This window comes from Entelurus aequoreus, linkage group LG06, assembly GCF_033978785.1.
Source record: "Entelurus aequoreus isolate RoL-2023_Sb linkage group LG06, RoL_Eaeq_v1.1, whole genome shotgun sequence".
Classification (NCBI taxonomy): Eukaryota; Metazoa; Chordata; class Actinopteri; order Syngnathiformes; family Syngnathidae; genus Entelurus; species Entelurus aequoreus.
In genome coordinates this window covers 78,457,770-78,471,319 of record NC_084736.1, presented here as the reverse complement: position 1 = coordinate 78,471,319, position 13,550 = coordinate 78,457,770, and the positions used below count along the sequence as shown (strand labels likewise).

Genomic DNA, 13,550 nt, shown 5'->3' with positions numbered 1-13,550 from the left:
TGTGGTGCAAGTATGTTGTTTTATTGGTTTGCTTTTGTTTTGAAGGATTTGTCTTTGTGTTGTCGCTAATGCCCTCGTTGTGCTGATCCAGCAGTAACAGAGTGGACTTTTTTCACCCATGAAAGTTAAAATACAGGAAACTGTTAAGACGCAAGGGTGCTGGGAAATTCATCAGTTACCTTTGGAAAAAAACTGGAGGGGTGACAAGGTATGCCAAGATCACGGTCAATGCTTAAGAGTAGACATAGATCTACCTCACTAACTGAACGTTCTTCTTAGGGGTGTAACGGTACACAAAAATTTCGGTTCGGTACGTACCTCGGTTTCGAGGTCACGGTTCGGTTCATTTTCGGTACAGTAAGAAAACAACAAAATATAAATTTTGGGGTTATTTATTTACCAAATTTGCAAAATCTTCCACCAAAAATATTTTTCTTAGTGGAATATTTGATGTGAAGTAATGGGAACCTTGGATAGGTCAATAATTCATAATAACATTGATTTTGATTCAATATTATGTTTTGAGCAATGACAGTTTGAAAGAAAAAAAACAGCTTTGTTTTATTAGTCAACATTGCAACTTTTTCTAAATTACATTTAACCTTTAAGCTTTTTTATTTCACTTTTGTTATGTTTTTGTTTATTTTAATAGTATTTTTAGAATGTGCCGTGGGCCTTTAAAACATTAGCTGCGGGCCGCAAATGGCCTCCGGGGCACACTTTTGACACCCCTGCTATAGATAATAAAAAATTAAATCTGATAAATCTATGAATAAAAAGCAGAGCCTGGCGACGCATGCGCGTTTATCATAACTCTCTCGCTCTCTTTCTGTCTCTGCCCCTCCCCTCACCAATGCTGCTGCGCCCGCAATTTGTTTTGTTTTTAACCCCTTCTTAACCCTGGACGTACATTGAAAATACACGTAACCCTAACTCAAAATGCCGGACATTTGAGGCATTTAAGAAACTCCGCCCTGACAGCTCCGCAAAAGAGGACATGTCCGGTGAAAAGAGGATGTATGGTCAGTCTATCGTAGCCCGTTAGCTGCTAGCATGCCGTGTGGTGTGCATTGTTTACACAACGTGCATTACGCTACTTAATATGTCCGTGTGGAAACTCGTTCGATACACCTCCGCACCGAACCGGAACCCCCGTACCGAAACGGTTCAATTCAAATACACGTACCGTTACACCCCTAGTGACAAGGTATGCCAAGATCACGGTCAATGCTTAAGAGTAGAAATAGATCTACCTCACTAACTGAACATTCTTCTCCATTAACAGACCACCATCTTTTAAAATAGTGTATTCTAAGGTGGTCTCTTCTCATCATTGTGACACTTAGTTTCTCTTTTTTTATACGGTCTCATCCAGACAGTGTCTCAAATCGTATCTTAAGTCTGTCTCGTAATTGTTAGACTGACTGATAAACGGCCCACTGGTGTCATTCTCTTCAGGCCCACAGTCGTGCGAGTTGCCTTCGTTTGCGTTGTCAAAGCTGTTCTTGCCGTGGATTTGCTTGAGGTGCTTGCGGAGAACGGGCTTGTGAGCGAACATCATGTCGCAGTAGTTACAGCGGTGAGGCTTGTCCCCGCTGTGCAAGTTCAGGTGATCCAGCAGAGAACACTTCTGGGTGAAGGTCTTCCCGCAGATCTTACACTGGAAGGGTTTGATGCCCGCGTGGACCCGCATGTGCCGGTGCAGGTTGCCCTTCTGCGTGAAGGTCTTTCCGCACAGCAAGCACATGAAGAGCTTGTGCATCTTAAGGTGGTTGGCGTACTTCTCCAGCTGGCGGAAGACACGGCTACACTTGGGACACTGGTGGTACCACTGGAGGGGTTTGTCGTAGCTCTTCTGTTTTTCGGCAGGGTTGAACGGAGAAGGAGGACGGAAGGGGTAGCCCGGCATGCTTGGGGGCGCCGTCATTTCACTCCCACGACTGTCAACAGTCGAATTGATGAGCGAGTGTTGGGGCTCGGGCGAGTGCAGGGCGGCTGGGGCACTTGTCGGGAAGGTCGACTCCACAGACTCCACCTTCACAATGCTGATGTCACTCTCCTCCACTTCTTGCACAGGATGTATATTGTACGTGTGAGGAGGAGACTTAGGCTGTATAATGACATCGTCATCGTCATCAGTACTAACGTCGTCCTCATGCTCCACCCTCTCCACTTCCCGCAAGTGCTCCTGTTCTCTCAAAGCCTGGGAGCACGATCCGTCCTCTTTGACCACTCTTTTCAGCTCGGTGTCGACCTCCATCTTGTGTGGAGGGTGTGGCTTGATGAACTTGTTCAAAGCTTGAGTACACTGCTCCACAATGTGGCCCATTTGGAGGAAGCTGGCCACCGTCAGGTAGTTGACCAGCTCCAATTCAGGAAACTCTAGTTGGCCCGTGTAGCAGGACAGTAGCAGCTGCTGGCCAACCTTTGCCTCCTGGTTTATGGAGATCTGCACTTCATTGGAGTCCTGCTGAAGGATGAACTGGTCTCGGAGGAAAGATGAGCCAGCAGCAAACACAACCTTATGACCGGGGACTTTAAGCTGGTTGATACGTACGGTCATGTCACAGAAGCGTCGCTGGTGCCGAAGAAGGTTCATTTTCTGCAGCATGGAGTCACCATATGTGGCAAAGTGGAACTGCAGGATCACCTGGTTCTGGGCCATGGTGAACTATGCACCTGTTGAAGACATAAGTGGGAACTCTATCATATCTTCTCAGGCATTTTCTGCTTTGTTATTTTTATTCTGGAGTTTGTGTGAAAATATACACACATATACATACAGTGGTGGGAATAGTACCGTGTTTTCCGGACCATAGGGCGCACCGGATAACTTTTGAAATAATTAATCAATTATTTTTATTTTTCAGATTTACCAAGAAGAATTCATGTTCTAAGTTTAGAAAATGCCAACTTCGAGATGCCATGGACTACTAAACTAAAGACTTTTATAGTTGAGGTCTATCCACGCGGCTCAATTGCAATTCAAAGAACAGATGGATGTCGTGAATTTCCTGCCCACACAATGATCTACAGATGGGTCAACAAGTTCCGAACCCATGGGACTGTTAATAACCTCAATCGTAAAGATACTAACAGACAATCACACTCTGGACGACCGAAATCATCAAGGACACCACAGAACATTGATGCAGTCAGAGACTCTGTTGTTCGCAGCCCACGCAAGTCTGTGCGTCGACGAAGTCAGGAGCTTGGAATGAACCGGGAGTCTGCGCGGAGAATTTTGATCGCAGATCTCGACCTCTATCCTTACAGGCTACAGATTAAACAAAAGCTTACACCTGCCGACATGAGGAAACGAGTGGTCATGTGCCAGTGGTTTTACGATAAGATTGACGCTGCGCCAGACTTCCTTGACGATGTCTGGTTTTCGGATGAGGCACATTTTCTGCTGTCAGGTCATGTGAACTCTAAGAACAACATCTTCTGGGGTAGCACACCCCCTGAGTACTGTCTGCAAAGGCCATTACACTCTGTCAAGTGCACTGCATGGGTCGCCATCTCCAAACATGGCATTATTGGACCATTCTGGTTCGAGGACGACAACGAGCGGTTTGTGACAGCAACGGGGAGCTCATTTAGAGCACATTTTTTGAGCGCCAGTTAAACAAAGAGTTTTTGTGATACAGACTTGAAACTTTAGAGATGTCTGCTACATAGACTTAACCTAATGTAGCTGAATTTTTGTGTAAATCTAAATAAAATTTTGGAAGTTATTAGATTTTTATTGATAAACGTTTTTTTTGTGTCTATGTAAGGCGCACCGGATTATAGGGCGCATTAAAGGAGTTGTTACGACCGGGTCGCATGGTGCTGCAAGGTTCGTTCTCCCGGGATGCAAACGGACGACTCTGGACAGGACTTGCAGGTAGGAACATGATTTATTCTCATAAATCATAAAAAGAAGACAGAAACAAACCAAACGTAGCGTGCCTAACACAAGGAAAGCTAGCGGAATAGCTCACAAGGAAAACACTAAGACGGGACTTAGCGTAAGACACGCACAGGGAACTAGAAAACATTGAACGTAGCAGTTGCGTAAAGCAAACAAAGAAGCCAGACCGACTGACTGGCAAAGGCAGGCTTAAATACTACTTAAAAATACGGTCTCTGATTACAAACAGGTGCGCGTCCCAAACACAAGAGGCAGGTGAAAATAAAAAGTAGCTATGGTAACCAACTCAGAGGAGCACAAACAGGAACTCTAGGAGTCCAAAACTAACAGAAAACACAAGTGACTCGAAAAACTTAAACAGACTATGATCCGGGCAGCGGATCATAACAGGAGTCATATTATTATTATTTTTTTCTAAATGTAAAAGACTTCCTTGTGGTCTTCATAACATGTAATGGTGGTTCTTTGGTCAAAATGTTGCATATATGATGTTTTACAGATCATCTTTAAGCCGCTTTCTGACAGTCGCTTCCGGATGCGCCGTTTTGTGGGCGGTCTTATTTACGTGGCTCACCTTCGACAGCGTCTTCTCCCCGTCATCTTTGTTGTAGCGGTGTAGCGTGCAAGGACGGGTGAGGAAGAAGTGTCCAAAGATGGAGCTAACTGTTTTAATGACATTCAGACTTTACTTCCATCAATAACGGAGCAGCATCTCCTCATCCGGAAACAACAACACCGGAAATGTGTCCCGTGAATAAACCGTCCGACCGGAACTCTCTAATAACTAAATTAGAGAGTTCCGGTGTGAACAATGTAGACTCACTACACCGGTATGTTTTAGCGCTTTCATGGCGAGTTTACTGACAGATATAAGTAAGAACTTTACACTACTTTATATTAGAAATGGCAACAGCGCAGGATGAAGAAGAAAGAAAATAGAGAAAAAGAAGAAGCTCATCTACTACAGAGGCAGACGCGCGCAATTTTTCAGGATTTATGCAGATCCCAAATACAGATCAGCAGGCACCAGAAGGTAAGAAAAGTTTATTTTGCATAATATTGCGAAACAAAACGTCAGATAATATGTCTTACCTTAAACACACACCATAATAATACTCCTATGTTGAAGCACAGTACAATCCATCAAGCGGTGCGGCTTCATAGCTTACCAAAGTCGTACTAAAACATTTTGATAGATTTTTGAGCGCCGTGTGTAATGTTCTATATTTTCAATGGAACATATAAAATGTTGGTGTTGTTTACTTAAGTCATATTGCCATCATAGTGCAGTCCACACGTATCTCTTATGTATAACTGCCATCTACTGGTCACACTTATCATTACACCATGTACCAAATAAAATTGCTTCGAGGTCGGTAAGCAAAACCAGAATTATTCCGTACATTAGGCGCACCGGGTTATAAGGCGCACTGTCAAGTTTTGAGGGGGAAAAAAGATTTTAAGTGCGCCTTATAGTCCGGAAAATACGGTATTTGAGTATTTGTCATTTTACCTCCTAACAAAGAGGCGAACGGTATCGGATTGATACCCAAATGTGTGGTATCATCCAAAACTAATGTAAAGTATCAAACAACAGAAGAATACGTGATTATTACACTTTAACAGAAGTGTAGGTAGAACATGTTGAAACAGAACAGGTAGATGAATAATTCAATTTTACAGTTTGTCCTTAATAATGTTGGCAAAATAACAGGTAGATAAATGACCCAATATGTTACTGCATACGTCAGCAGACTAATCAGGAGTCTTTGTTTGTTTACTTACTACTAAAAGACAAGTTGTCTAGTATGTTCACTATTTTATTTAAGGACTAAATTGCAATAATAAACATATTTAATGTGCCCTAAATTTTTTGGTTAAAATAAAGCCAATAATGCCATTTTTTGTGGTCCCCTTTATTTAGAACAATATCAAAAAGTACCAAAAAGTATTGAGATAATTTTATTACGGGTACCAAAATATTGGTATCGGGACAACACTATGCGGGCGTCAAAAACACACTAATAAACATGTCATGTTAGTGACATCGCAATATCAAAGTTTAAGTGTAGACGTGGATGAATTGCGTCATATAGCATTAATGACATCGACTACATAGTTCACACGTTCATGGTTACTGGAAAACGACACGATTTTTACATTGATTCCGACTAAATTTTGCGACGTTAAGCAGGAATTGTGTTGACGCTGAACAACGTGATTGTCCCCAATAAACAAATAGTGGATGCTAGTTGCTAACAGTGAAGACTGTCCACAATAAACAAATAGTGGATGCTCGTCGCTAACAGTGAAGACTGTCCACAATAAACAAATAGTGGATGCTAGTTGCTAACAGTGAAGACTGTCCACAATAAACCAATAGTGGATGATAGTTGCTAACAGTGAAGACTGTCCACAATAAACAAATAGTGGATGCTAGTTGCTAACAGTGAAGACTGTCCACAATAAACATATAGTGGATGCTCGTCGCTAACAGTGAAGACTGTCCACAATAAACAAATAGTGGATGCTAGGTGCTAACAGTGAAGACTGTCTACAATAAACAAATAGTGGATGCTAGGTGCTAACAGTGAAGACTGTCCACAATAAACAAATAGTGGATGCTAGGTGCTAACAGTGAAGACTGTTCACAATAAACAAATAGTGGATGCTAGTTGCTAACAGTGAAGACTGTCCACAATAAACAAATAGTGGATGCTAGTTGCTAACAGTGAAGACTGTCCACAATAAACAAATAGTGGATGCTCGTCGCTAACAGTGAAGACTGTCCACAATAAACAAATAGTGGATGCTCGTCGCTAACAGTGAAGACTGTCCACAATAAACAAATAGTGGATGCTAGGTGCTAACAGTGAAGACTGTCCACAATAAATAAATAGTGGATGCTAGTTGCTAACAGTGAAGACTGTCCACAATAAACAAATAGTGGATGCTAGTTGCTAACAGTGAAGACTGTCCACAATAAACAAATAGTGGATGCTAGTTGCTAACAGTGAAGACTGTCCACAATAAACAAATAGTGGATGCTCGTCGCTAACAGTGAAGAGTGTCCACAATAAACAAATAGTGGATGCTCGTCGCTAACAGTGAAGACTGTCCACAATAAACAAATAGTGGATGCTAGGTGCTAACAGTGAAGACTGTCCACAATAAACAAATAGTGGATGCTAGGTGCTAACAGTGAAGACTGTCCACAATAAACCAATAGTGGATGATAGTTGCTAACAGTGAAGACTGTCCACAATAAACAAATAGTGGATGCTAGTTGCTAACAGTGAAGACTGTCCACAATAAACAAATAGTGGATGCTCGTCGCTAACAGTGAAGACTGTCCACAATAAACAAATAGTGGATGCTAGGTGCTAACAGTGAAGACTGTCCACAATAAACAAATAGTGGATGCTAGTTGCTAACAGTGAAGACTGTCCACAATAAACAAATAGTGGATGCTAGGTGCTAACAGTGAAGACTGTCCACAATAAACAAATAGTGGATGCTAGTTGCTAACAGTGAAGACTGTCCACAATAAACAAATAGTGGATGCTCGTCGCTAACAGTGAAGACTGTCCACAATAAACAAATAGTGGATGCTAGGTGCTAACAGTGAAGACTGTCCACAATAAACAAATAGTGGATGCTAGTTGCTAACAGTGAAGACTGTCCACAATAAACAAATAGTGGATGCTAGGTGCTAACAGTGAAGACTGTCCACAATAAACACATAGTGGATGCTAGTTGCTAACAGTGAAAACTGTCCACAATAAACACATAGTGGATGCTAGTTGCTAACAGTGAAGACTGTCCACAATAAACAAATAGCGGATGCTAGTTGCTAACAGTGAAGAGTGTCCACAATAAACACATAGTGGATGCTAGTTGCTAACAGTAAAGACCGCCTTGTGAGTCTTAGCTTCAGCACAGACACAGATAGCAGAAGTATGTGTGGCGGACTATTAGCTGCCATTGTGTAATGTTAATGCTTGAGGAAGAGACACTCACTGATGTTTTGCTGGTCGCCTCGTCAACAAAACGGTGTAAGAAACCTTTTACTGGCCTGTCTGTCCTCCACCCTCTCTCTCTTCTCTCCGCCTGTCTGTCCTCCACCCTCTCTCTCTTCTCTCCGCCTGTCTGTCCTCCACCCTCTCTCTCTTCTCTCCGCCTGTCTGTCCTCCACCCTCTGTCTCTCTCTCTCTCTCTGCCAGTCCTTGGAGCGATAGACGTCATCTGGTGACGTCACGTGAGCACACTGCCTCCCACCGCATTGGAGTGCGGTGGGAGACACATCCATCCATCCATTTCCAACCGCTCTTCCAATATTATCACGCATTATAGACAACGTTTTGATGCATACATAAAATAAAATAAAAAAATTAAAAAATAGAAAAAAATTAAATAAAAAATAAAAAATTTATATATATATATATATATATTTTAATTTATTTTTGTTTATTTTTTTAAATTTTATATATATATATATATATATATTTTTTTTTTTTTTAATTTTTAATTTTTATTTTATTTATTTATTTAGTTTTATTATTATTATTTTTGACTGGTTTTGGGTTTTGTATGATAAAGCTGTAGAAATATTTTACATTTTATACATTCATGCCAAATAGAGTGAATAAATGCAGTTATAATTAATGTCATATATATATATATATATATATATATATATATATATATATATATATATATATATATATGCATCCATTTTCAACCGCTCTTCCAATATTATCACGCATTATAGACAACGTTTTGATGCATACATAAAATAAAATAAATAAATTAAAAAGTTGAAAAAAATTAAATAAAAAATTTATGTATATATATTTTAATTAATTTATTTTTTTATTTATTTAAAAAAAATTATATATATATATATATATATTTTTTTTAAATTTTATTTTATCATTTTGAATTTTTATTGTATTTATTTATTTATTTTTTTTTTTTTTTTACTGGTTTATATATATATATATATATATATATATATATATATATATATATATATATATATATATATATATATATATATATATATATATATATATATATATATATATATATATATATATATGGTGTGGTGTATTCTGCAGCTTTATCATACAAAACCCAAAACCAGTGAAGCTGGCACGTTGTGTAAATGGTAAACAAAAACAGAATACAATGATTTTCAAATCCTTTTCAACTTATATTCAATTGAATAAACTGCAAAGACAAGATATTTAATGTTCCAACTGAGAATCTTCTTTTTTTTTTGCAAGTAATGATTAACTTACAATTTAATGGCAGCAAGACATTGCAAAAAAGTTGTCACATGGACAAGCCTTTCCTTTTAGCAACAGCCAGTAGATATTTGGGAACTGAGGAGACACATTTTTGAAGTGGAATTCTTTCCCACTCTTGCTTGATGTACAGCTTAAGTTGTTCAACAGTCTCCCTTCTGCTATTTTAGGCTTCATAATGCGCCACACATTTTCAATGGGAGACAGGTCTGGACTACAGACAGGCCAGTCTAGTACCGCACTAAGGCGCACAAAAAAATCGACAGTGCGCCTTATAACTCGGTGCGCCTAATGTACAAAATAATTCTGGCTGTGCTTACCGACCTCGGAGCAATTTAATTTGGTACATGGTGTAATGATAAGTGTGACCAGTAGATGGCAGTCACACATAAGAGATAAATGTAGACTGCCATATGACGCCAGTAAACAACACTAAAACTGAAAATAAAGAACATTACGCACGGCGCTCAAAAATCTGTCAAAATGTTTTTAGTACGACTTTGTAGCCGAACCACTTGATGGATTTTCAGCCCATTACTGCTACCATAGTCAGAGGTACAAGTATTACTATGGTGTGTGTATAAGGACCGCAAAATGGCACCCATTAGCAGACATATTATCTGGCGTTTTGTTTCACAATATTATGCAAAACCAACTTTTCTTACCTTCTGATGTGTATTTGAGATCTGCATAAGTCCTGAAAATGTGCGCACGTCCGCCACTGTAGTCGATAAGCTTCTTCTTTTTCACTATCTTTGTCAATCCGTGGACATTGGGGTGTTGTGTTTTCCCGGAATGCAAAGGAAAGTGGGCGCGGGCAAGGCGTGAAGGTAAGGACATGTTTATTTTTACACTAACAAAAAGAACAAACGAAAAGCGCGCACAAGGCGGAAGTACAAAAACTTGGCTAATGAAACAAAGCTTACACAAAGGCAAAAACTATAAACATGAAATATACAACACTTACCGTGGCATGAAAAAACGTGCAGGGAACAATGGCTTGGAATGAAAGGTAGCAGAGGTAGTAAGGATAATGTCACCAGGACGATCAACAGAAAAAGACCGGCTGAAATAACAGTGACATGATTAGTGACAGGTGCGCGAGTGCAAAACGTGAGACAGGTGCGGGACATGAGGACAGGTGAAAACTAATGGGTTGTCATGGAAACAAAACAAACAAGAGTGCACAAAAGGTTGTAGTTTACCCCTCAAACTTAATGCATTGGGAAGGACATAACACATAAGAGGTCAGGTCACCCTGACAGTACTAGTTCTGTTGGTGGGGTGATATTTGAACATTGGACAATTACCTAAGTTGTTATGATAGAATCAGACCACAGGAAGCTTATAAATAACAGGGGAAGACCAAGACTGGTGTGCATTCTTTCTAATTTCTTCGAGGGTGTACCATCTTACGTCTCATGAGATACTGTCTGTGTAAACACATGTCTTTCCAATCCAACTGTGTACCATCTGATTGGGTAAATAAGCTCTTGTAACCAATACTCTTTTATTCCTGTTTAAGACTCGGACTTTTCCACTACAAGGTCCAAAAACCAAACCGAACATAACCAAAACAAAACATGATCACACAGACATGACAATCTTCTTGTTATGGGACATTCATCCTCTGCTGTTGCCATTTCTAATATAAAGTAGTGTAAAGTTCTAACTTATATCTCATTATGGAAGTATTAAAAACTACCGGTGTAGTGAGTTTACATTATTCACCCAAGGAACTTTAGTTATTAGAGAGTTCCGGTCGGACGGTTTTTCACGGGACACATTTCCGGTGTCGTTGTTGCACCAGTGAGCCACGGATGAGGAGATGCTGCTCCGTTATTGATTGAAGTAAAGTCTGACGGGGAGAAGACGCTGTCGAAGGTGAGCCACGTAAATAAGACCCGCCCACAAAACGGTGCATCCTGACGCGACTGTCAGAAAGCGACTTGAAGATGATCTGTAAAACATCATCTATGCAACATTTTGACCAAAGAACCACCATTACATGTTATGTAGACCAAAAGGAAGTCTTTTACATTTAGAAAAAAAAATCATAATATCTTTAATGCGCCTTATAATCCGGTACACCTTTTGTATGAAAAAAGACCTGAATAGACCCGGTCATCGGCAGTGCGCCTTATAATGTGGTGCGCCCTATGGTCCAGAAAATACTTTCGATATACCACAGGCATGATCAACAAATTAAAGGCAAAATCATAAAATGATGAGGATGACTTACATACTTACTGCCGCATTACCGGCAGAAAGTTGGACTCGTTTCTAAGGAGGGTTGGACTCCGCCAGGACAGAATTTCTAAGTGCAGTCAGGGTGTTGAGGCGATCCGGTTTGGTTAAAGTTAAGTTAAGTTAAAGTTAAAGTACCAATGATTGTCACACACACACTAGGTGTGGTGAAATGTGTCCTCTGCATTTGACCCAGCCCCTTGTTCAACCCCTGGGAGGTGAGGGGAGCAGCATTTTGGGATTTAACCCCTAATTCCAACCCTTGAATTCCAAGCAGGGAGGTAATGGGTCCCATTTTTATAGTTTTTGGTATGACTCGGCTGGGGTTTGAACTCACAACCTACCGGACACTCTAACCACTAGGCTACTGAGTAGGTGGCTACGGGATTAGGTCTCTGCTTTTTGCAGATGATGTGGTCCTGCTGGCTTCATCTGGCCAGGATCTTCAGCTCTCACTGGATCGGTTCGCAGCTGAGTGTGAAGCGACTGGGACGAAAATCAGCACCTCCAAGTCCGAGTCCATGGTTCCCGCCCGGAAAATGGTGGAGCGCCATCTGGTTGGGAAGGAGATCCTGCCCCAAGTGGAGGAGTTCAAGTACCTCAGGATCTTGTTCAGGAGTGAGGGAAGACTGGATTGTGAGATCCACAGGCGGATCAATCAGTAATGCGGACCCTGTATCCGACTAAATTACGCGACGTTAACCAGGAATTAGGTTCATGCTGCTCCTCCACATGGAGAGGAGCAAGATGAGGTGGTTCTGGCATCTGGTCAGAATGCTCCCCTGTCACGTCGGGGTTTTCGCAGCTTACTGCGGGGTTCGTTCTCCCGGGATGCAGACGGACCACTCCGGACAAGACGTGCAGGTAGTAACATGATTTATCCATCCATCCATCCATCCATCCATCTTATTCCGCAGCATCTTAAGCAGGGAAGCCCAGACTTTCCTCTCCCCAGCCACTTCGTCCAGCTCCTCCCGGGGGATCTCAAGGCGTTCCCAGGCCAGCCGGGAGACATAGTCTTCCCAACGTGTCTTGGGTCTTCCCCGTGGCCTCCTACCGGTCGGGCGTGCCCTAAACACGTCCCTAGGGAGGCTTTCGGGTGGCATCCTGACCAGATGCCCGAACCACCTCATCTGGCTCCTCTCCATGTGGAGGAGCAGCGGCTTTACTTTGAGCTCCTCCCGGATGGCAGAGCTTCTCACCCTATCTCTAAGGGAGAGACCCTCGTTTTGGCCGCTTGTAACCGCGATCTTGTCTTTTCGGTCATAACCCAAAGCTCATGACCATAGGTGAGGATGGGAACGTAGATCGACCGGTAAATTGAGAGCTTTGCCTTCCGGCTCAGCTCCTTCTTCAACACAACGGATCGATACAGCGTCTGCATTACTGAAGACGCCACATCTCACGATCCACTCTTCCCTCACTCGTGAACAAGACTCCTAGGTACTTGAACTCCTCCACTTGGGGCAGGCACTCCACCCTTTTCCGGGCGAGAACCATTGTCGGCAGTAAGTCGGACACGTTAACATGATTTAATTCTCAACAATCAAAAGGAGTACAAAAAACGTAAAACAAGCCGAAGGCCCAACGTGCTGATCGCACTTGGAGCTATCGCTATCACTTGGCATGGACTAGAAACAAGCAAAACGTACGTAGCAGGTTGCATGAAACAAACAATGACGCCAGGCCGACTGACCGGCAAAGGCAGGCTTAAATAATGCCCCTGATTAGTGCTCGGGAAGCAGGTGAGCGGACGAACTCTAATCAGAGACAGGTGGAAATAATAAGTAACCATGGTAACTAAAACAAACAAGGGTGCACAAAAACAGGAACTAATAGAGTACAAAACTAACAGAACATAACAAAACATGATCCGGACCATGGATCATGACACCCCCCTCCTTGGGAACGCCTCGGGATCCCCCGGGAAGAGCTGGGTGAAGTGGCTGGGGGAAGGGAAGTCTGGGCTTCTCTGCTTAGGCTGCCGCACCCGCGACCCGACTTCGGATAAGCGGAAGAAGATGGATGGATGCATCATAAAACCATCCAATGATTTAGAAAAATCTTTCAGTGTCAGT

General features: G+C 41.8%; 1 protein-coding gene across 1 annotated transcript; it reads right to left on the bottom strand.

Annotated features, from left to right (window-relative positions):
• Nucleotides 1-610: 610 nt before the first annotated feature.
• On the bottom strand, nucleotides 611-8,053 carry LOC133651676 (zinc finger and BTB domain-containing protein 26-like). The gene is made up of 2 exons (XM_062049692.1): nucleotides 7,937-8,053; nucleotides 611-2,679 (listed from the first exon to the last, which is right to left on the bottom strand). Exon 2 carries the CDS (start codon nucleotides 2,663-2,665, stop codon nucleotides 1,358-1,360), a length of 1,308 nt encoding a protein of 435 aa, XP_061905676.1. The 5' UTR covers nucleotides 2,666-2,679; nucleotides 7,937-8,053; the 3' UTR covers nucleotides 611-1,357.
• Nucleotides 8,054-13,550: the final 5,497 nt, after the last annotated feature.

Excerpts from the sequence above, each read along its gene's own strand:
- LOC133651676 (XM_062049692.1), bottom strand. The coding sequence starts at position 2,665 with ATGGCCCAGAACCAGGTGATCCTGCAGTTCCACTTTGCCACATATGGT.